Below are 21,060 nucleotides of genomic sequence, written 5' to 3' on the forward strand. Positions count from 1 at the left end.
AATGTAGTCTATATTCATAGTCTTTGATGACTAGATTTAAATACTTTTTCGAAATCTCTTTTGTCATGATGTCCACATTACACAGTACAATCCTCCGGGTCTATAAACATTAACACAGAGGACCCAATTTTAGCGTGTAATCTGATCTGCTTAATTCAACACTGATCTGCCCTGAAATGGCAGAAATTTGAGGAGATTGTTGGTTTTGTTCTGGAAGCCATGCATAACCTATTCAGAATGCAGCCCTATTGGTTCTGTTGGTGCAATGAATAATGACACTTCTGAAATGTATCCGTCACTTCCAAATACTTCAGCTTATAACAAGTGTGTGTTAAACGTGACACAAATCTCATGGGGACGTAATGCCTTAGTACAATAAACACTCCTGATTGAAAAACAATTCCAAACAAACCTGGATGGTTTGGACACACATAACAGATCAAAGTAGTTGTCACTGGTTTAACCACTGACCAGTGGTTTAACCACCTAAGCTTATGTTGTACGACAAATAGCAAAGATTGGCAAGCCACAGGCTCACAAGGTGGCATGGTGTGATGGGTTGTTGTGAGTGTGAGCTTAGATTGCATTTGGTCCTATATTAGATTTTATTTTTTATGTTTGTTATGAAACAACAGTATGGATTACTACATAATGAGAAATGATTGAAAGGGCAATAGAAGCACATACAATTATCCAGTGCACATTCTTAGTTGTGGTATAGGTGGTGGATAATAATATAAACATGGTCAGCAGCACAAAAGACAATAAGAGAAGATATAATTTAATGACCCCTGGATTCCATGTCATACATTTAATCCCTGTATGTACTGTGAGGTCTACATATTAAGAACCGTTCATATGTAACTATGCCAACTTAGTTTATGGAATGCGCACACTGCACTGCCTCAATAGAGATTTAATAGGCAGCGTTTTGGTCACAACTCACAAACATGAGGAAGAAACTGGCTTGCTTTGTTGGATTTCAATCTAAAAAACAACTCGATTATAAGGTTTAAAATGTCAATTGAGTGTGTGTGTGTGTGTCCCCATCTCTCTCCCCGTTTCCTCTCTACCTACTAGCCCAAACAATATCTTTAAAAAAAATAAAGAAGTAAATTGATCCTACTGTTCGGCATTTATAAAATAGTCATTAGCTATAACTGTGTAATCCTGCTTCTTGGAAAGTATACTATTTCCCCTTTTTTTTACTGGGTTTCTTTGATTGTTGCACATTGTTGCACAAAATCAATATCCAGCTGTATTACACGACAGGTGTTTAGGGTTTGAAGGGTATGGGAAGTCTACATTTAGGCAGTAGTCTAATCTTAAATCACCTTCATTTACAACGTGCATAACTGCATATAATACTAGATGTTTTTAAGAGACAGGTTAAAATGGAATGTAATTTTCCTGGGCCCTGGTAGGGGCGGGACTGCGACGCTCTATAAGGCATCCATTATACTAATAGCATATTATGCTTACGCATAGTTCACCCTGCAGAAACAGCATCACATTCCAGATAACAAGTTACAGCAATGACACTTCTGCGGTCTATCTATACTTTGTTATAGCAAATGCTCCACGACACAAGCATATTAAGGGTTCCACTGATCCAGTGAACATTGTTTGTATGTGCAGATCAGGGGTCATCAACATGTCCGTACATGGACAAACAAAACAAAAAAACATGTCCGTGGCAAGATGTGGCCCTTTTTTTTACAAAAAATATTGTCCATAATTTCTTCTTTTTTAATATTCACAATCTAATCCTAAATGTGTTTGAATATTGTTTTTTAAATTGTTGGGATGACATGTTAATTAATATGTTGTAGGAGATGTGTCGTATTGTACGTGATACCTGTACCACAAACAAGAGCCTACAGTATGTGTGACAGTGTGAGTCAACTCAAAAGTATGTTACCTTACCACCACCTGCATCAGACAAAGCTATTTAAGCTATTTAAGATATTAAATAGAGCTTTTTAAGCTACGTTGACACAGCTATTTAAGCTGTTGACACAGCTATTTAAGCTACGTTGACAAACAAAACTAGTTTAGCTGGTAGAACTTTCTGTCTCCTATCCTCAACACTGTCTTCTGAGAAGCCATAATACTAGCCATATACTAAGCCATATAAAGTCAGAGAGTCCCCCCCCCCCACCCCTATTTCCCATACTGTACAGGATGTTTTTTCATAGTATTGACTTTCGTTTGAAATGTACCCATTCTACATACTGTGAAATAAAAATGTCAATCAATCAATCAATCAATCAATCAATCAATCAATCAATCGCCAAATTATTTTGCAACTGAATGGCTGGATAATGGAAATTAAGAGTTTACATATACAGTGCATGCATAAACTTTCCTTAATGATTATATCTGGTTTCAGTAGGCTATTTATTTATGATGTATTTTCTCTACTAGACCTGTACGTGCCCGTCGCAGTCGGCCACCGGCCTACTTGGGAACGATGCGTGGCAGCGGTTGCAAGACATGGCCAAAGCATTTCCGGGGGTCCCCAGCCAAAAACGTTGAGAAGAGAACCCCTGGCCTAGGGGATATTTCTCATTATTTTAACAGGCTTAAAAACACATCTTGCAGGAAAAGGAGTATTTTGTAAATGCCAGTCACAATGTGGGACAGGGTCTCAATTTGTGGGACAGCTAAAAAGTATTGGAAATTAGGGACTGTCCCACGCAAAGAGGGACATCATGGTCAACCCCAGAGGGCTCCATGTGGTCACCTACCTACATGACTGTCAAAATTGTAAACAACGTGGGCGGAGACTTGAAGCAAAACAAGTGTGACGTCTTTTCCCGTCATTCAGTGCGGCATCATGGCGGACGCGGACGGCAGAGATAAGGGACTTCAAGACTACAGGAAGAAATTACTGGAACATAAAGAAATTGACGGGCGGTTAAAAGAACGTAAGAAACTAACAACGCAGACCTCCTGTGTTCTGATAATAAAACGAACTTCTTTATTTGTTCAGAGGACGTGCTGTGCCGTTAGCAGCTAGCCGTGTAGTTAGCTAGCTAGTGCTTTGTCATGCAGTGGGCATCTCCATATAAAATGAATGGATGGACGTGAACTGAACCGGCTAGCTTAATGCTAACGATGACAAGTGCAGTGTTGATTTGACAATGATTTGGTTTTATAGTGGTTTTCAAATGTTTTGGCTTCAAGCGGAGAATACAAATGGAATTCGGTCAATTTCTCGGTTTTGTCCATTAGAACCCCCTCAAGTAGCCCTGAGGTAGTCCCCTTCCTACTCTTTAGTACCTGTCAGTGTTCTTTTCGGCAAAAAGGGGTAGGAAATAAAATAGGAATAAGTAAGCATTGCTTCTTCTTATTCCTGTTATTTCTGTTAAATGATTGGGTAATGCAATGTTTGGATCATGGTAAAGCAAAGCAAAGTTACTATATTTAGTACCCAGGGTATCTGGGCTAAGCTCAAGAACTTGTTTCCAGCCAGGCCCTACTCATAGAACATTTCATGGTAGTGGTTCAATGCCTTGCTCAAGGGCACTTCAGCCCTCAACAAACCAATGAAACACAAGCGTTTCATTGGTTTGTTGAATTATTGGTCATTGGAATGTTTTAGTTTTAAATGTATTTGAGTGTTAGTTTAAAGCAGGGATGGTTAATAGACACACAATACATTGTGTGATCATAGTGCTGTTTCATTTGATCGTTTTTTAGATTGTTGTTGATGTCCTTGTCAAATAAAATAAGCATAAACGGCATCGATGTTAAAATTGTGTTTACAGTGCGAGAGCAGCTCAGAGAACAGAACAAGCTATATGAGAAGTCAGAGAATGACCTGAAAGCTCTGCAAAGTGTCGGACAGGTAAGCCTCACTGTGAACAGTTAAAATAAGACATAACTCCTATTTGATCACTGACAGTACCTCCTCTGACATTGTCCTCTGTCTTGTAGATTGTTGGAGAAGTGCTGAAACAACTGACTGAGGAGAAATGTAAGTTCATAAAAAATAACGTTTTGCAACCTTTTTAAAGATTAAAATGTTTGAGTTTGGATTCACTTAGTCCCATCTGTCACCTCAACTCGGACAGCGTTTTCATCCTGGAGTTGGGCTGGTGGTGGTATATAGGTATTTTGTAACGTTTTGACATCATAACAGGGATTTTGACAGCCTGTGCTGATGCACATTTCCAGAGTGTGCTTCCTTGTTAAATTCTGCATAGCCCAATTTAAAAAGGTGTTTCATATCGTAATATAATTTTACTGGCCAGGTTTTACTACAAACATCTGTAGGACCATGTCAGTACATTCAAATTTGCAATATGATGTTGGAAAATACGGTAGGTTAAAAATACCTTCCTACCTTCCCGGCACCCCAAGTACTGAATGTGACCTAGCTGGGTCTAGGGCACTGTGCTCTTGTACTGTATACTGCAGATTGAAACTGAATGTAAATTGAGTGGAAGTCTGAAAGATGTTGTTTTTAATTGGTGATGGTTCTCTTTACAGTCATTGTCAAGGCTACAAATGGACCTCGGTATGTGGTTGGATGTCGCAGACAGGTGCGTAGGTTAATGGAAGGTGTTAGTTCTAAAACAAAAAATAGGCTTTTTTGTTCTTGAGGAACTGTGTGTTTGCAGAGTGTTCTTGTTGCTATACTCAAGGTATTTGTACATTTTAATGATGCTGTATTTGATCTGATATACTTTTCTTCACAGCTGGATAAGTCAGAGCTCAAGCCAGGCACCAGAGTGGCACTGGATATGACTACACTCACTATAATGAGGTAGGTGGGGCGAGGGCAACAATAATGTGACCTGTTTCTACTAATTCTTGCCCATTGGGAACCTGTAAAATTGCTTTGAATTGTCATTGCTTGTAGGTTGAGCCACAAAGTGATGTGTGAGACTATTGTAGTTTTCTTATTTCTTACTTCCCCCCCCCCCTTCTTTTCTATACAAGACGCACTGTGCACTTACAACAACCTCGGCTACATTGAAAGTGAGGGCTTGCGCTCAACTGTATTTCTGAGTATAAATAAAGGAGGTGATGATCTAGAAAAAAACAACAAATGACATAAAAAGCAATAATCAGGAATTACTACCGTAAATCCTCAATTTTTAATCCAGGCTTTTATTTGTCTCAACTGATTCTGATACCGGTCTTTTATTGGAAGGAGGCAGCTATAAGAAGGAGGCCTACAGTATATTTCTACTTTTCAAACTGATCATAATGAATAAATCACATTTTGTGTCAGTTAGAACCCAGTAAAAATGTGCTTGGCTCATGTAGCCTATTGAAACCAAGTCCTCATGAGATATTAAACAGTGCAGTTGCAGGTGCTCACTGGTCACTTTTTTTATAACAATATTCCTTATGGTAATAACATCAAAAGAGTTAAGTCTTAAAAAGACAAAAGAGTGGCTGCACACACTGATAGCCAAAGAGCCGATTATTTATTAGGATGCCGAGTAAAAACCAACGTTTCGGCAGTACAACTGCCTTCTTCAGGGTATCAACACATCAATTTAACTTGAAATGTCAATTTGAAGCTATGATTCCCTGCTTTCATATGACATGAAAAATGAAAATCCAATGGCAGTCCCTCAGTCAAATCTGGTCACAAATATATATAGGCTAACTTCAACTGAGATATACTACAGTACTGTAGTCCAGCCTATTTATTGCACATTCAAATATCTGTATCTAGGCCTACAGTTAGGCTAATGACAAATGAAGACAAATAATAAAATAAATGATATGGTAGGCTAGTTCCTATAATATCAAAGCAGCTTATATGAACAGTGCAACACTGCAGTGATCTAACTCTTGTAACTTCAACGGGGTACATTCACAATGAGAGAGAGAGAGAGAGAGAGCTCGTTTGTTTCATAAAAGGTAGATCTGCTAGCAACATGGGGCTGCTGTGACTGCAGACAGCAGCCCCATGTTGCTAGCAGATCTGCCTTTTATGCATAAAAGGCTACTAGTCTACTAGTAATAAGTAACTTTGTCATGTTTTACGGACGACACGCGACCCGTTTTTCCTCCTGGAATTATCCCCCGTTACGGACGCTCCGCGACCCGTTTTTCCTCCCGGATTTTATCGATATTTGCCGGCGGCGTATCGCGGGAGGAAGCATCGATATATATCACAACATCGATATTTCAGCACACCCCTACTTACAACAATAACATTCCTACCCAACATCAGTAGTAGTTAATTAGTGAGAGAAACATGGTACTGGAAGAAAGTATTTTGTGGGCTTCTCTCTTCCCCGACACGTTCCATTGTTGTCTAACATTATGTTAAAGTGGTTGATTATATAGTAGCATTCTCTAATGATAAGATGACTTATAAGATGATTAAAACCCATTCTGGGCGGGAACCCCTTTTGGTGTTTTAACTAAGCATTGTTATACTTTAGCTATTGAAAAATAGCAGATCTACAAGCTCATAGCGCGCCACCGAGTGGCACGCTACGAGCAAGTAGGTCTGCTATTTTTGAAAAATCGTGAAAATGCGGCACAAATCTTTGAATATATATTCTTTCAGAAGACTTTTTTTATTTTGACGCCAGGCCTAAATGGGTTAACCATTTAAGCTCTCTATACTTTGTTGTATGTTGAATAGCAAACATGATCACGTGTTGCATCATGGTGCGTTTTGAGCTTGTAGATCTGCTGTTTTGCTAGTAATGACATGGGCCAAATGGGAGACGCCAGGTTGAAATTGGTTAGCCAACAGCTTGCAAGATCTGTCCAAGGGGTTTGTCTTGTCTCGTATGCAACGTTACGTGATTGTATGAAACTCTTCATGTGCTATTTATGATTTCCGTGTTCATAAAATGTGTTCCCTCTTATTCCCCCAGGTACCTGCCCAGAGAGGTCGACCCCCTGGTCTACAACATGTCTCACGAGGACCCTGGCATTGTCTCGTATTCAGAGATCGGAGGCCTCTCTGAACAGATCCGTGAGCTCCGAGAGGTGTGTCATCAAGTAGATGAGTTTAGAGCAGGGCTCTTAAATAGTTTTCCGTCAAAGGACCCCTTAGCTGAGAGTTGACAGAGATGAAGCAGCCCCACTACACCCCCATTACATATTGTATAAAATTGTATGTATTTTTAGAGTAAGTAGCCTTGCCGAGCCATGAGGCCCATAGGGCAGGAGCCTATCTCCTGTTTCTGTAGCGTGAGGCAGCTTGATGTACAAGTACACCCCCTGGACATGACGCTAGTATGTCGCAGGGACTTACCCCCAATCCAACCCTTGATGCTGAGTGTCAAGCAGGGAGGCACTGGGTCCCATTTTTTTAGAGTCTTTGGTATGACCTGGCCGGGGATTGAACCCCGACCTCCCAGTCACAGGGCGGACACTCTAACCACAAGGCCACTGAGCTGTCTTAAGTGTTAACCACTTAAACCCTCAAAAACTTGGATTTGGTCTGGTCTTTTCACCCCCTATACCGCTTTGCCGAAAATAGCCGATCTACAAGCTTGTAGAACTGCTATTTTCACCTAAGGTTCCCCTCAGAATAGAGATGCTAGGGTTTAAGTGGTTAATTTAAAAAAGAAAGTTCCTAATTCCTATGACACAAATATTTGGCACTCCCCCTGTAGTAAATCTGAGGACCCCTTGTTGAAGTCCCCTGAGTTCAGAGATTGGCTCAAAGCTGAGCCATTAGACAACTGTATACTGGGTCAAGTTGTATATCTAAGACAGGGGTTCCCAAACTGGTGCGTGCACCCCTTGTGGTGCGCGAACACCCTCTAGGGGGTGCGTGACATGAAATGGTAATGGCGGTTTTATGGTGTTATTTAGCATAAACGGCAAAATCCGGTAAACACTATTGTAAGGAGATGTATAGAGCAGCTGCATGTCTCTCAGTGTAGTGACATTCTGTGATTATTTGCCATAATCATATTAAAACATTTATAATTTTCGACCAAATGCAACAAGACTTATAGCGTCGGGAGGTAACAGGTGGTGCACACTGAACGGCCAAAAAGTTTGGGGACCACTGATCTAAGAGAACTTGTCCTGCCAAACATGTTGAACAACAATCTTAATTTCCGTGTTAGGTGATTGAACTGCCGCTAACCAACCCTGAGCTGTTCCTGCGAGTGGGAATCGTCCCTCCAAAGGGCTGTCTGCTCTACGGACCACCAGGTGAGATTGTTGTAGACGTTTGTAGCTCAATTAAGAAGAGTAAAACCCTAGTACTGCCTACATTATTGGTTTCATTCTCTTCTGTCCTTTCTCATGGTATCAAACAATTCTTTCCATAGGCACTGGGAAGACTCTTCTAGCCAGAGCTGTCGCCAGTCAACTGGACTGCAATTTTCTAAAGGTGAAGAGCATCACCATGTTTACACATATATTAGTGTTAGTGTTGATGCACTACATTGTTCAATGTTGTTCATTTCACCCGACTTACATGACCATTTACCATTGACTAGGGTTCATGATGTTGTTTACTCTTGCACTTTGTAAGTCACTCTGAATAAGAGCACCTGCTAAATGCCTGGATTTTAAATCCTATAATGCAGTGGTTCCCAAACTATATAGCTTATGCAATTTATATTTCCATGTGGGGGGTGCGTCAGCCAGGTCGAGGTAACAGGGTGTGCATGGCCAAAAAGGCTTGGGAACCGCTGCTATAATGTATTGAAATGTCCTGTTAAAGTTTTTGAAAACCTGTGTGTGTGTGTGTGTGTGTGTGTGTGTGTGTGTGTGTGTGTGTGTGTGTGTGTGTGTGTGTGTGTGTGTGTGTGTGTGTGTGTGTGTGTGTGTGTGTGTGTGTGTGTGTGTGTGTGTGTGTGTGTGTGTGTGTGTGTGTGTGTGTGTGTGTGTGTGTGTGTGTGTGTGTGTGTGTGTGTGTGTGTGTGTGTGTGTGTGTGTGTGTGTGTGTGTGTGTGTGTGTGTGTGTGTGTGTGTGTGTGTGTGTGTGTGTGTGTGTGTGTGTGTGTGTGTGTGTGTGTGTGTGTGTGTGTGTGTTACAGGTGGTGTCCAGCTCCATTGTGGATAAGTACATTGGTGAGAGTGCACGGTTGATTAGAGAGATGTTCAACTACGCCAGAGACCACCAGCCCTGCATCATCTTCATGGATGAGATCGATGCCATTGGTGAGCCATTGGATTGCTTTGAAGTCAGGATGTTTTAGAAGGCTTATTTTCTTCATTCGCATCACCAGCAGAAATTAGGAATTTCTCTGTTCATTTCTCCGTTTGTTGACCACCAAGTGTCACTGTTGCGCAGCCGCACGTGCACACACACAACACACACACACACACAGGCCAGGGCGTATGGCTTGTACAGTATTGCACTTGGATTTATTTCATCTTCCAGTATCATCTTCCAGATCTATATAGTATTGTCAGGTCACTGGCTCTGTCCTTGATTGATCTCACAGCTGTTTGCTTGTGGAATTGAAGTTTATTTTATGGTTGCAGACTTGCAGTCAGTGTTCAGGTCTGCTCTGCTAAATGGTCCCTTGAAGGTCAAATTAATGTGTGATCAATATTAATGTGTTTGTTCCTTCATGTATTTCAGGTGGCCGTCGTTTCTCAGAGGGAACTTCAGCAGACAGAGAGATTCAGAGGACTCTTATGGAGGTACTCACTTCCATTTACTAGACAGCTTGAGGGAGAACAGTTTTTAGTCATCAGTAACCACTTTGAACCTGGCATTCCTATTATTATTATTATTATTATTATTTGTAGTAGACGGCACCTCAGGAGCAGTATGGGTTAGCGCCCCAGCCTGCATCCTCCGTGAGGAGGAAGCCCAAAAACCTTCTGTGAGGCCTTTAGGAGGGCCATTCGAGCCGCAAGTGGAGCCTGCAGTACTACCATTGCCCAGCGATGGAGCCTGCAGAACCATTGCGGCTCAAGAATCCACCACTCCTGAATGAAGTGTCTGGTGCTGGGAGTCTGGTGCAACACACAGGTCCTAGCTGTACTCCTGGTGAGAGCAGGAGTGGACCTGGTGAGATGTAGGAGGGGCCCGGACAGGAGTCAACCCACAGAGCCTAGTACCTCTCAGTCCCGGCATAGTAGTTCCGGAGTGGTTCCAACGGATTGTGTGGCCCTGGTCTTTCCCTAGTGGGTCTGATCGAGGGTAGCTACTGGTACGTAAGTCGGGACTTGATCATCCCGGCTGGGTCACCCGAGTGAGGGGTATGATGTTCGTGAGAACCGAAACCCCGATGACCTTGGGATACATCACTGAGGATACGTCCCAGTTGCATCCATGCGATGTATTTTCGTTCTTTTAAGAACATTTCCAAACATTTAAAACAAATTGTAAAAAATACATTGTAGATCTGCTATTTTTGCTACTTTTGGACGACACTGGCATTCAATAAGGTATAAACTAGGAGGACATGAAAAATTCATGAAGAAATATAGAAAATATGAAATATGGAGAACATACTGCCCGACAGCTATGATATGCAACAATCTTGCAGCCCTAACCATAAACATGTATTCAACTTTAACTTGACTCATTTGAATCCTGTGTGATCCTCAGCTGCTGAACCAGATGGACGGTTTCGACACCCTGCACAGAGTAAAAATGATCATGGCCACTAACAGACCTGACACATTGGATCCCGCTCTGCTGCGTCCTGGCAGGCTGGACCGCAAAATACGTAAGCTCACCGCTCCACTCTAGGATATTTAGCATAATCGTTTCCATGCTGAAAGATGTCCATACATATTTATATATTGCCCAAATGATATATGTCGGGTTCATGCTATATCATGCTATGCCTATCTAAATTTACTGTATTTGTTGCTTGTTGTTTTCTTGCATTTTGTCTTTTCTGATTTTAGGTGATATTTTTATGTTTTGTCTTTTGTTTTCTCTGTGTACACAATAAACAGCATTTGGCAGCTATGATTGTGCGGCTATACATTTGTTCCCTTTCTAGTATTTTTCCCGTTGGCTGGCACCTCACAAGGACCGGTGTGCTGTGCACCTTTCTGTTATATATTATATTATATATTCTTTTTTTCACTCATTGTACCACTGAGTTGTCATTAAGACGGACTAAAATAACTTCTTCTGTTTGTACAGATATCGAGCTGCCCAATGAGCAAGCTCGTCTAGACATTATGAAGATCCACGCGAGTCCAATCACTAAACATGGAGAAATAGGTTTGTTAAAACGCTACATGACTCATCTCTTTCCACAATAAGATATTGTACTCAGTGTTAGGCCTGTCAAAATTATTACAAATTTGCTATGTCGCAATTATTGGAGCTAATCACAATTATTTTGCATATCTCTGGAATCGTTTTCATTTATCTGTATAAAAATAGCCGGATGAAATTAACTCATTTGGCACCGTAATAGCCTTTTGAATTTATGTTTATTGTACAATGCCAAAAACACAATTAAATCATTAATTGATGTTGACCATTAGTCTGCTTTTAAACACATTGTTCATTATTACTGTCTGTCAGATTATGAAGCCATCGTGAAGCTGTCTGATGGATTCAATGGAGCCGATCTAAGGAATGTGTGCACAGAAGCAGGTAGGGTTGGGATTGTTTTTCAAAACTGAAACCATTACTAAATCAGCTTATTAAATCCAAGAGACAATTTCTTAGATAAATAAACTAAATTGTTTTTATTGCACAAAATTACCTTTGCCCGAGATGGTCTAATAAACATGATGGCATACTGCTTGTATTCATCATTAAGATCAACAAAATAAATTGTAGCCTTAACTGCATCAGTGTTTTATTTAACCAAATGGCCTAGATCCTTTCTACATAATGTTTTAAAAAATATGGCATATATTACTTATATTTAATTCTGCGTGTGACATGTATAAACACAGAATGTGATACTGTGTGATCATTTATTGTGATTTTACCTATGCATATCAGCATATTTCCGGACTCTAGAAACAAGTCAGTTTAATTGCTAAAGAAGACAAAAGTGACAATTGGAAATGGTGAGCGTAGTTTTGTTAAGGGCCCGTTTTCACTGCTGTTTTAGCTTGTTCTAACTTAACCACCTTGGATCTTGAAGTCCCCAAGTGGATCGGTAGGTGCTGATATCATAGTTATTTTCATTTAGAATATAATTTGTAGTTGAATAGCGATTCACCCGCCGTCCACGGTCTGAGCTGAGGAGTGCTCGGCATGAGTACATATCATTTTTTGCTTCTTTCAATGAACAGTGGATATGTTATGTTAATAATTTTACGGTAAGAAAACAGCTAGTCTGGAATTCACCTTTAATAGTGATTACAATATAACTAACAAAATAATTCCCGGTATTACCAAATGAGTTACATATCCCTAGCCATAGGGGATTTGACTGAATGAATATGTACCCATTCAAGATTGTATCCACAGATACACATTTTCTTAGTATTCTATCGATTACTTAAAAAAAGAAGACTATATATCAACAAATTTAGTTTAAATAAACTACATTTGTATTTGTCGATTAACCACTTACACACTGTTTCATACTTCAGCATACAACGGTGCCACACGAATATAGCCAATCTATGAGCTTGATGAGGCATGTTGAGCTTGTACTGTAGATCTGCTATTTGTGCTATTAGTTACTATTAAATGTGTCATCCATGACCCCAAAATCGATTCATCAATATTTTTCCCCCATCATCTGTTGACCCCTACACAGATGTCTCTTAGTTAGTTTATGTTGACTTTGTGTTTGTCTGTAGGATTGTTTGCCATCCGTGCGGACCGTGAGTATGTCACTCAGGAGGACTTTATGAAAGCTGTGCGCAAGGTGGGAGATTCCAAGAAACTGGAGTCAAAGTTGGACTACAAGCCTTTATAAATGCTTTTGTGTCTGTTTTTCTTTTCTTTACCACATGAACCCTAGAGTCCCTATTCTGGGGGAGAACATTGCAGATCCACAAGCTCACAGCGTGTCACAATATGATCAGTGTGAGCTTGTGGATAGGCTATTTTTTAGCAAAGAGATTTGGTATACTGGGGAGGGGGCGGGCAAGGATAGACCCCAGAGGGACTGAAGTATAGTTTAGGTTGCAAGTTTTCAAAGTGGGATATGCGTTTTGCTGTGTTATAACTATCCCATAAAAGGCCATAAAAACAAAACAACGTTACTTATTTTGTATGTTTGTGGAAAGCGACATAGTATAATTTATTTACAGTTGCCAACAAAGTGACCTCAAGTAGTATTCACTTCATGCTATAAGTCTCTAGTCTGACTTTCCTGCTATGTATCTGAGATTCATCATTACATTTGTATAAAAGTATATAATAAAATTAAGCCTTACAATTAACACTATTGTCTTATTTTATTTCATAGATAAGGCTAGTCTAGCTACTGTTAACACATTGACAGCCTAAATTAAAACATATTTTATTTGTCGCCTTCTTAAACTGATCCAAAACACATCAATTCATTCACAGGCAATTTGAGGAATGTGACTTCCAATGTGTGATAAGAATCAGTGAATTGCTCACTGGTAACCACTGTTGCATATGATCAAAGCCCTTTATTACTTTGCTCACTTGCATTGCTTGAAATAGGTCCTACCATGAGGTCCATGAGCGAGATTGCATCATCTCTTGAAATACTGTGACTACATTCAGAGATTGACACGTGTTGTCGAAATGCAATCAAAAAGCGGCAACAAGTACGAATTTACACTCGTGTGCATTTCATACACATTCCAAACAAAGTTTCATTTAGAATTCTACTTAGTTAAAACCTTCACTCAATGGGAGTTTGTACTGAACATGAATCTACTATTCGGCTAAATATTCTCCATGGAATAAATATGTACATAACATACAACAATATATACATAGAATATTCTGTTATTTGGTCTAATGAACTAATAACAATCCAGTGCTAATAAATAATATTAACTTGTTAAATACAGCGTTGGCTCATTCCTCTTCTAATAAAACTGGCCCGTGTAACAGACCAAAGGACTCCAGCACGAAGGCTCTGCATATGGGACAGTGCTGAAAGCGCGACACGCAGCTGTCACACACGCATGCGTGTCTGCACGGCAGCAGCACGCGGTTCACGGGTGCATTCTGGCAAACAACGCAGTCTTTGCCTTTTTTCTCACAGCAGTCCTCTTCGTCGCCGTCCTCTAGTTGGGGTTGCTCCGGGGCTTCACTGGGCTCTGTGTCGCTGTGCTGTGGTGCCTCTGGGTGCTCTGTGCTTTGGTCTGAGTCTGATGGTCCAAACGACTCGCCGTCCTCTGCTGACATGAACAGAGGCTGTGGGAAATGAGAGACATTGTGCTGGTGTCACCGTTTTGTTGTAAAAGCCCGTGAGAAGCCATTCATCCACTTATTTGGCAGCCAAGTTTGATTTTCTTGGACATTACTCGATTAACTACCCCAAGGCACCATTTTGTATCTATTTGTTGTGTATTTCTGTTGAAACACATGTTGTATGTAATGTGCATTGCAAGTGAAGTTTTACTTGACGGACCTATCCAACAAGCAAAGTTTTCAGAAAATGAAGCAATATTTCAGAACGCGGCAGAAACTGTGGTTAGTACATCCCCCATGCCATACCTTTAGCTCATACATGTTCCCCTGTGAGGTGAGAAGGTATTGAAACAGGGTGCGTGCAGAAAGGCCATATTTGTCATCAGGTACATGGATGACTGTCACACTGGCCACCTGGACAGGAAAGCAAGCAACAGAAGCACAAATACAGCAACAAAAAAGAAAAGCAGTACAAGAGTCACAAACAGGCTTTCACACTTCAATGGATCATAGTACAAACTTCATATTCACACTTTTCACAGGGTAGGCATTTTGCGTGTATGTAATACACCACTGAGTATGACCAAAGACCTACTGTCTTTGGTCAACATCATACTACTAGACATCTTTGACAGATTTCCTGTATTTGTGTCATGTGGCTTTTAATTCCAATGGAGAAGTGACCATTTTTTTTGAAGATGTAGCCTACAATGACCAGCCCAAAATAGGACTTTGGGCTGTCATTTTAGATTTTGCGTTGGCTATTCAAAAATAGCAGATATATACAAGCTCAGAGCGCGTCATTTCATACCGCACTGCAAGCTTGTACATCTGCCCTTTTTTTCTTCTTTTTACTAATCTTGAAAGTGTGAGTACTGATTTAGAAGGCATTTTCAGAATCGTCCTAAAGTCAGGTTACGGTGCAGCAGTAGGTAGTATCATGCTCATTACTAGGACTCACAATGTTGTATGCCTCCCTGGCTTCTGGCTGTGCCAGAGTCAACACCGCCACTAGAGGGTAGCGATCTCTTGGCAATGGACCAAAGTCTGTGATTCCCAGATCAGCTGGTAAGACCATGTGAACCTCTTCTTCATCTCCACTGCCAATTCTGAGTGGTTGGTGAAGGGATTTAACACACAGCACATGCCTTGACATGGACTTATTGGATATAACTGGAACACAGATTCCCAAATATACATAAATTACATTCCTACTAACACCAGTGGTTTTCAAAGTGGGATTCAGCAGGAACCCTCAGGGTTCCAGAGGGTTCTAATTCGACCCTTACAGGTCTGTAATACATTTTGTACACTCTCAGACTTATGCAGGTCCGACTCATTGGAATTTAAAAGTTTGAGAACTACTCTCTTCCAGTTCCAAGTGCTGTGTCATAAAGGATACTGGAATCTGTGGCTGTACTGGTACTGGAGGATGTGCTGGAACTGCTGTGGGGTGGTGAGTCTTTGGGCATATTGGTGTGCCTGGAAAGCCCCCTGGAGGGCATGGACCCCACAACCCCAGAAACAGGTCAACACACATGGTTCCAGGCAGCAAGGCTTCAGAGATACACCCTCTAGAAGGAATGGAGATGTATTATGTGTTAGATGTGGTGAGCAGAGGAACCAAAGCCACATGTTAGTTTATTTCTAGGCTAGCTTTGGCTATGGAGGACCCCAATGGAAACAAGCCTTAGTGCTTTTGTGTTTTTTTTGTAATACTCTCAGCTTGAGTGGTGAGTGAATGTGTTCTTACCAGTAATGGAGGCCAGCCCAGAGCCCACCTCCAGGGCAAAGGGGTTGGTCACCTGAACCATCCTCTTCTCTGGTACTGGTAACACTGATTCTGACTCATCAGAACTCCGTAGTATCACTGGCACATCAAACCCAAACCTATAGGGTACAGAATTAAGCAATATGAAGTCTAGGACAGAAACCATAAAATCCTTCCTGGCTAATCTCACAAACACTACACAGGCAAAGTCAATACCTGAATATTTGTTTTTAATTGTTTGTTTTTAACTGTCATCAATCAGTTCCACTGTCTCCAGGCTATGGCCAGTCTATTGCTTACTTGGAGCCCAGTTTGTTCTGTGTGTCCCCAAGTCCCCTTAGGGCTGATGTAATCGATATGAAGCCAGAGTTTCACAGTTAAGCCATTATTATTATTAGACCATGTCCCCTTTCTTTTTTATGGGCTTGCTGGCACCAAGGCTAAAGAAAGCCATGATGATGATGATGCACTTGCCAAAAACAGACTTAAATTATTGCCTCCGTTAATTGACAATCACCGGGAAAAATACATGTATAAACTTTAAAGTGCTCACACTGAATTCACGCCAAGCCAACAACAGCAATTCGTTGGTATGACGCGGACAATAATTATAGTCCTGTCACCGACGTAGATTAAAAGCCTAATTTATACCCCATAGTATGGCGGTGTCGCTTGCCAAAAAAAAGAAAGAAAAGGAACTGAGATCTACAGGTCTTTTTGGCAAAGCAACTCCGATGCAGAACTGTTGCGACATCGTATGGGTGACACACGTCCAAATTACAAATGATGCTGATCCATCCATTCGGACCGCCTCGAATCAAGACTATGGCATAGTATTTTATTGATTTTGACATTTTGCATAATGTAAAAGTCAGACTCGATCAAATCAAATAAATCTATATAGTCTTCCAAGGCTAGCTGATGCTGCTGATCCCAAAATTGAAACGAGGCGCTACTGTAACCTTAACATGTATTTAATTAACAACATATTTTGACAAATGACAACATTTACCACAACATCATCGTCGTCCTTGTTATTACGTGACACAAAACCAGTATTTACTTACCAGCCAAGGACCATCGCCGCCGTGACAACGAAACATAACGACACGACGCTAATGTAAAACAACGGGGAGTATTCATACAGCGTCACTAGAAACACGGCGACCATTTCATATGGATTTCAACCCGATTTTGTCCTAAAATCCGAGGATAAACAACAACATCCATGCACTGACATCATCAACAACACACTTCCGTACACGGACGGTGGCCTGTGAGGGGATTGGTCGTGGCTTCGGGGCGAAAGCAGCAGCTGATCTACAAGCTCACAACGCGTCGCGTTCTGAGCTTGTGGATCTGCTACTTTCCAGCACAGATCGCGCTTGTACAAAGTGATGCGTATTTTACACGCATTTGGGAGGAGCACGTATACATAGCTTCTATCATCCATTGAGCGCTCTAGTAAATGCAGTGTTTTGTGTGAGGGTTTGGTAGGCTATTATTATTTCTAATAACTGTGATCAGATAGGACACCATCAGAGGGCAAAATGGAACGTTTAATCGTATTAAGGTTAACGGTTATTTGAGGCTTTGTAATGTTGAGCATCGTGCGTTATCTGGCGCACAGATGGTGCCAGATGCTGAGGCAGGGAAAGTGCTATAAACCCCCGGTTTATGCTATAGCCTAGTCTTCATCATGGTAGCCCTGGTGATGATGGTGATGGAAGAAGGGGCATACTGACTGTTTATTTCTATGTAGGCCTATTGAACTACAGCGATTTTTTTTACACACAACAACGATTGAGAAAACATCGCGCTTTGACAAGAAGATGAGCAATTTAAAGGATGACCCGTTGTTCATCCGTCAACAGAGCTCCGAGAACAACTCCGTCAGCAGTAGCGACTGGGACATGGCCAACGACATGTCCCCCTGCTACGAGGACCCGATGGTGGACATCATCGTCCAAGGCGGGGAGCCGATGATGCCGGGGATTGACAGCAGACACCTGCCGCTGTTAGGGGACCCCCGCTTCCACCAGTCGGAGGACGGCATGATCCTTGGCCTGGGGGAGGACGCCTACTCGGCTTACCACCACCACTCCCATCATCTCCTCCATCATCACCATCATCATCATCATCATCATCATGCCGCCGATCCCGGAGGGGGTACATCCTATCTGGATGTCCTCGACCCCAACGACTACACGGAAAGTGACGGGAACGTCTCGTCCAGCAAGAAGTAGGCTATTTACAATTATTATAGGCTAATTGGCCGTAGTTATGGTTATTGATAATTATTTGTATTTGTTTAAAAAAAAATCAATGCCTACATTTTCAAACATTTTCAAAAACAATTGTGGACATATCAGAGCCTACATCTACAGTACAAGCTTGCAACGCCATGCGTTGTGAGCTTGTAGATCTACTATTTCCACTATATATTTTAAGTATAACATTATTAAATAGGCACAATTTTGTATCCAATCTGTATATGGTCTACTTATACAAATAGGCTGGTTGTATTTAGTTTCCCTGCTACTCTATTGAGACATTTAGGCCTCTTGTCAAAGGTCATGCCTTGTATCTGACAAAATTCAATTTATCCCCTGAGCATTGAGCAAGCAGGCAGGCTCTATATTACCCAATGGTTAAAAAGTCAGCTCTTGCAGAGGAAACCGTGTTGAAATCTGGGGTAGAGGCCTGGGCCATGGCTCAGTGGTCCAGGCACCTTGGCTGGTAATCCAGTCTGGCAGTGTGCCGTGGGTTCGACTCCCGATCCCGACGGCCTTTACTGCATGTCTTCCCCCCATCTCTCTCTCCATTTCCTGTCAGCCTACTTAACTGTCTGTCCCTCCAAAAAATATAAAATAAAGGCGAAAGCCACAATAAAAACATTAAAAAAATAAATAAAAATAAATCTGGGGTAGAAGAGGAAAGTTAGCCTATAGTGCCGCTTTAGGTTATTTATCATTATATGCCCTGTGCAATTTATTTCCTAAAATCCAAATATAAATGTAATCTTTTATTTTGTCTATATATTATGTTCCAATGTTCAATGCCAAAAAAACGCAAATTAAATCGTTAATCGCAATTATTTGTGTGACAATTAATCGACAAGTAAAGTGTCCTGATCGTGACAGCCCTGCCAAGAAGCGGAACCGCTCCACCAGTTCGCGGCACCGCGGGGAGGTGGTGACAGAGCTGGGCCCGGAGGAGCTGCGCTGGTTCTACAAGGAGGACAAGCGCACGTGGAAGCCGTTCATCGGACACGACTCGCTGAAGATCGAGATGGTCTACCAGCGCTTCTGCGAACAGAACCCAGACAGGGTATATGGGACTATACGACTGTCCATGATTTCCCTAGCGATTATTCTATTATACTTTTTTCTCCCTTGATTATTTGAATAATCGAGAAGGATGTTTTTCGTTTCTTATATAGGCTAACAATGAACCCATCAAGTATTATTTGTAAAATGTAAAATAACCATGAATAATCTAAAAATCACACCCGTGTGAAGTAAGTGGTGCAACTCCGTGTGGGGGTCCCCGCTGGGGGGGGGGGGGGGGGGGGGGGTTCCAGACCCACAGGAACGCACCCAGGGTGCCGGCCCGATTCCGGCAAGCCGCCCCGCGTCCGAAACGGTTGAGAAATGACAGAGTTACCGTGTGGGGGTCCCTCTACTGTACTACTGTACTGTCACTGTACTATACTGGCACACCCAAAATCACCATATATACAGTTAATATGTGCGTGTGTGTTTGTGTGTGTGTTAGGTTGCGTACAGGTGGTGAAAAACAACCATGCTGTTTTCGTGCTCAGACGCACCCAGCCAGCCACCCAGCCACCCACCCACACACATAGTCACTTAAGGAAGTGGTTGCACCACTTAAAAACAATCTATTCATTGATAGCCTATTCTCAATTACTCGACTAATCGAGAGGTTTAATATAGATAAAAATTGTTCTGCACAGTGCAACAAAGTAGCAAACTCTGCTGAAATATAAAAATCACACCCGTGTGAACTGAGTGGTGTAAGGTTTTATATAGCATGATCAGCTGTGGTCTGACGTAATGTCTGACGTAATGAAATCACACCCGGATGTGATTTCACAACTGGCTTTTTTTGTGCAGAAAAAATGAGCATGGTTGCTACGGTCATCCAGTTCACCCGGGTGTGATTTAATTACGTCAGAAATTATTTCGAACATAGCAACCATGCTCATTTTTTTCTGCACACAAAAGCCAGTTGTAGGAGTGGTTTACACCACTCAAAAAATAGCCATTATAGGCCTATACAAGCTGTTTACAATAATTTTGACATTTTTAGAATTCTTTTTCACTTATTTTCACACATCAATTAGGCCTATTTATTATCGATTATCTTTGTTACCGATAAACAAACCGTTGCACCCATAGGTGAGACGCCGAGGTCCTGCTCCTCTTCGCCTTCCCAGCGACGAGGGCGACGACACGTTTGCCTCCGACGAGGAGATCCAGGCGGAGAGCGACACCGAGGCGGCCGTTCCCGCCGAGCCGGCGGCGGCGGGAGGAAGCGCACAGCGCGGGTCCTCTGTGTCCTCTGACTGGGAGCTGGATGCAGGCAGCAGCAGCATCAACAACGTGGAGGCTGTGTGCGTGCGAGGAGGTCTATATGAAGTGGACATCAAAGAGAAGGAATGCTACCCCGTGTACTGGAACCGTGAGCAGCCTTACTCCTATATTTGTTTTATAATGACAAAGTGGCGTAGTTAACTGGTCCACTTGAGAGATACAAATAGATAAAGATAGATACCAATTGTAATGTGTATTACTACCACTGCTGCTACTACTACTACTACCCTTAGCCTATTGAACAGATGAATTGCCCTGAAGTCTCACTCACAACTCATGTCATTAATAATCTTTATCACTATTCCCCAATTTACAACAGTATCACAATCATTAACGCAACACTAAGCGTGCACATGGACAGAATGAATCACCTTTCCAGTTGTGGTTTTCCTCTTCTCATACAGTCTCATTAGCATCATGCTTTTATAAGTGTT

General features: G+C 41.7%; 3 protein-coding genes across 3 annotated transcripts in view; 2 read left to right on the forward strand and 1 right to left on the reverse strand.

The window, feature by feature from the left end:
- Positions 1-2,786: 2,786 nt before the first annotated feature.
- On the forward strand, positions 2,787-13,305 carry LOC306941512 (26S proteasome regulatory subunit 10B-like). Its single transcript, XM_079527034.1, has 14 exons — positions 2,787-2,930; positions 3,774-3,853; positions 3,943-3,982; positions 4,498-4,550; positions 4,707-4,774; positions 6,861-6,975; positions 8,070-8,157; positions 8,277-8,338; positions 8,991-9,114; positions 9,542-9,603; positions 10,520-10,640; positions 11,069-11,149; positions 11,459-11,530; positions 12,700-13,305. Exons 1-14 carry the CDS (start codon positions 2,840-2,842, stop codon positions 12,816-12,818), a joined length of 1,176 nt encoding a protein of 391 aa, XP_079383160.1. The 5' UTR covers positions 2,787-2,839; the 3' UTR covers positions 12,819-13,305.
- Positions 13,306-13,488: 183 nt separating this feature from the next.
- cgrrf1 (cell growth regulator with ring finger domain 1) lies at positions 13,489-17,302 on the reverse strand. The gene is made up of 6 exons (XM_079527035.1): positions 17,078-17,302; positions 15,993-16,129; positions 15,642-15,813; positions 15,201-15,348; positions 14,546-14,653; positions 13,489-14,242 (listed from the first exon to the last, which is right to left on the reverse strand). The coding sequence occupies exons 1-6, from the start codon at positions 17,179-17,181 to the stop codon at positions 13,901-13,903; spliced, it is 1,011 nt and encodes a 336-aa protein (XP_079383161.1). The 5' UTR covers positions 17,182-17,302; the 3' UTR covers positions 13,489-13,900.
- Positions 17,303-17,469: 167 nt separating this feature from the next.
- Positions 17,470-21,060, forward strand: part of ddhd1b (DDHD domain containing 1b) — a 27,131-nt gene continuing 23,540 nt past the window's right edge. Inside the window, exons 1-3 of the mRNA XM_079527036.1 lie at positions 17,470-18,252; positions 19,154-19,340; positions 20,432-20,714. Of these exons, the coding sequence (XP_079383162.1) occupies positions 17,843-18,252; positions 19,154-19,340; positions 20,432-20,714 (880 nt within the window). The 5' untranslated portion in view covers positions 17,470-17,842. The remainder of the gene's footprint in view (positions 18,253-19,153; positions 19,341-20,431; positions 20,715-21,060) is intronic.

This window comes from Electrona antarctica (genome assembly GCF_951216825.1).
Source record: "Electrona antarctica genome assembly, chromosome: 17".
Lineage (NCBI taxonomy): Eukaryota > Metazoa > Chordata > Actinopteri > Myctophiformes > Myctophidae > Electrona > Electrona antarctica.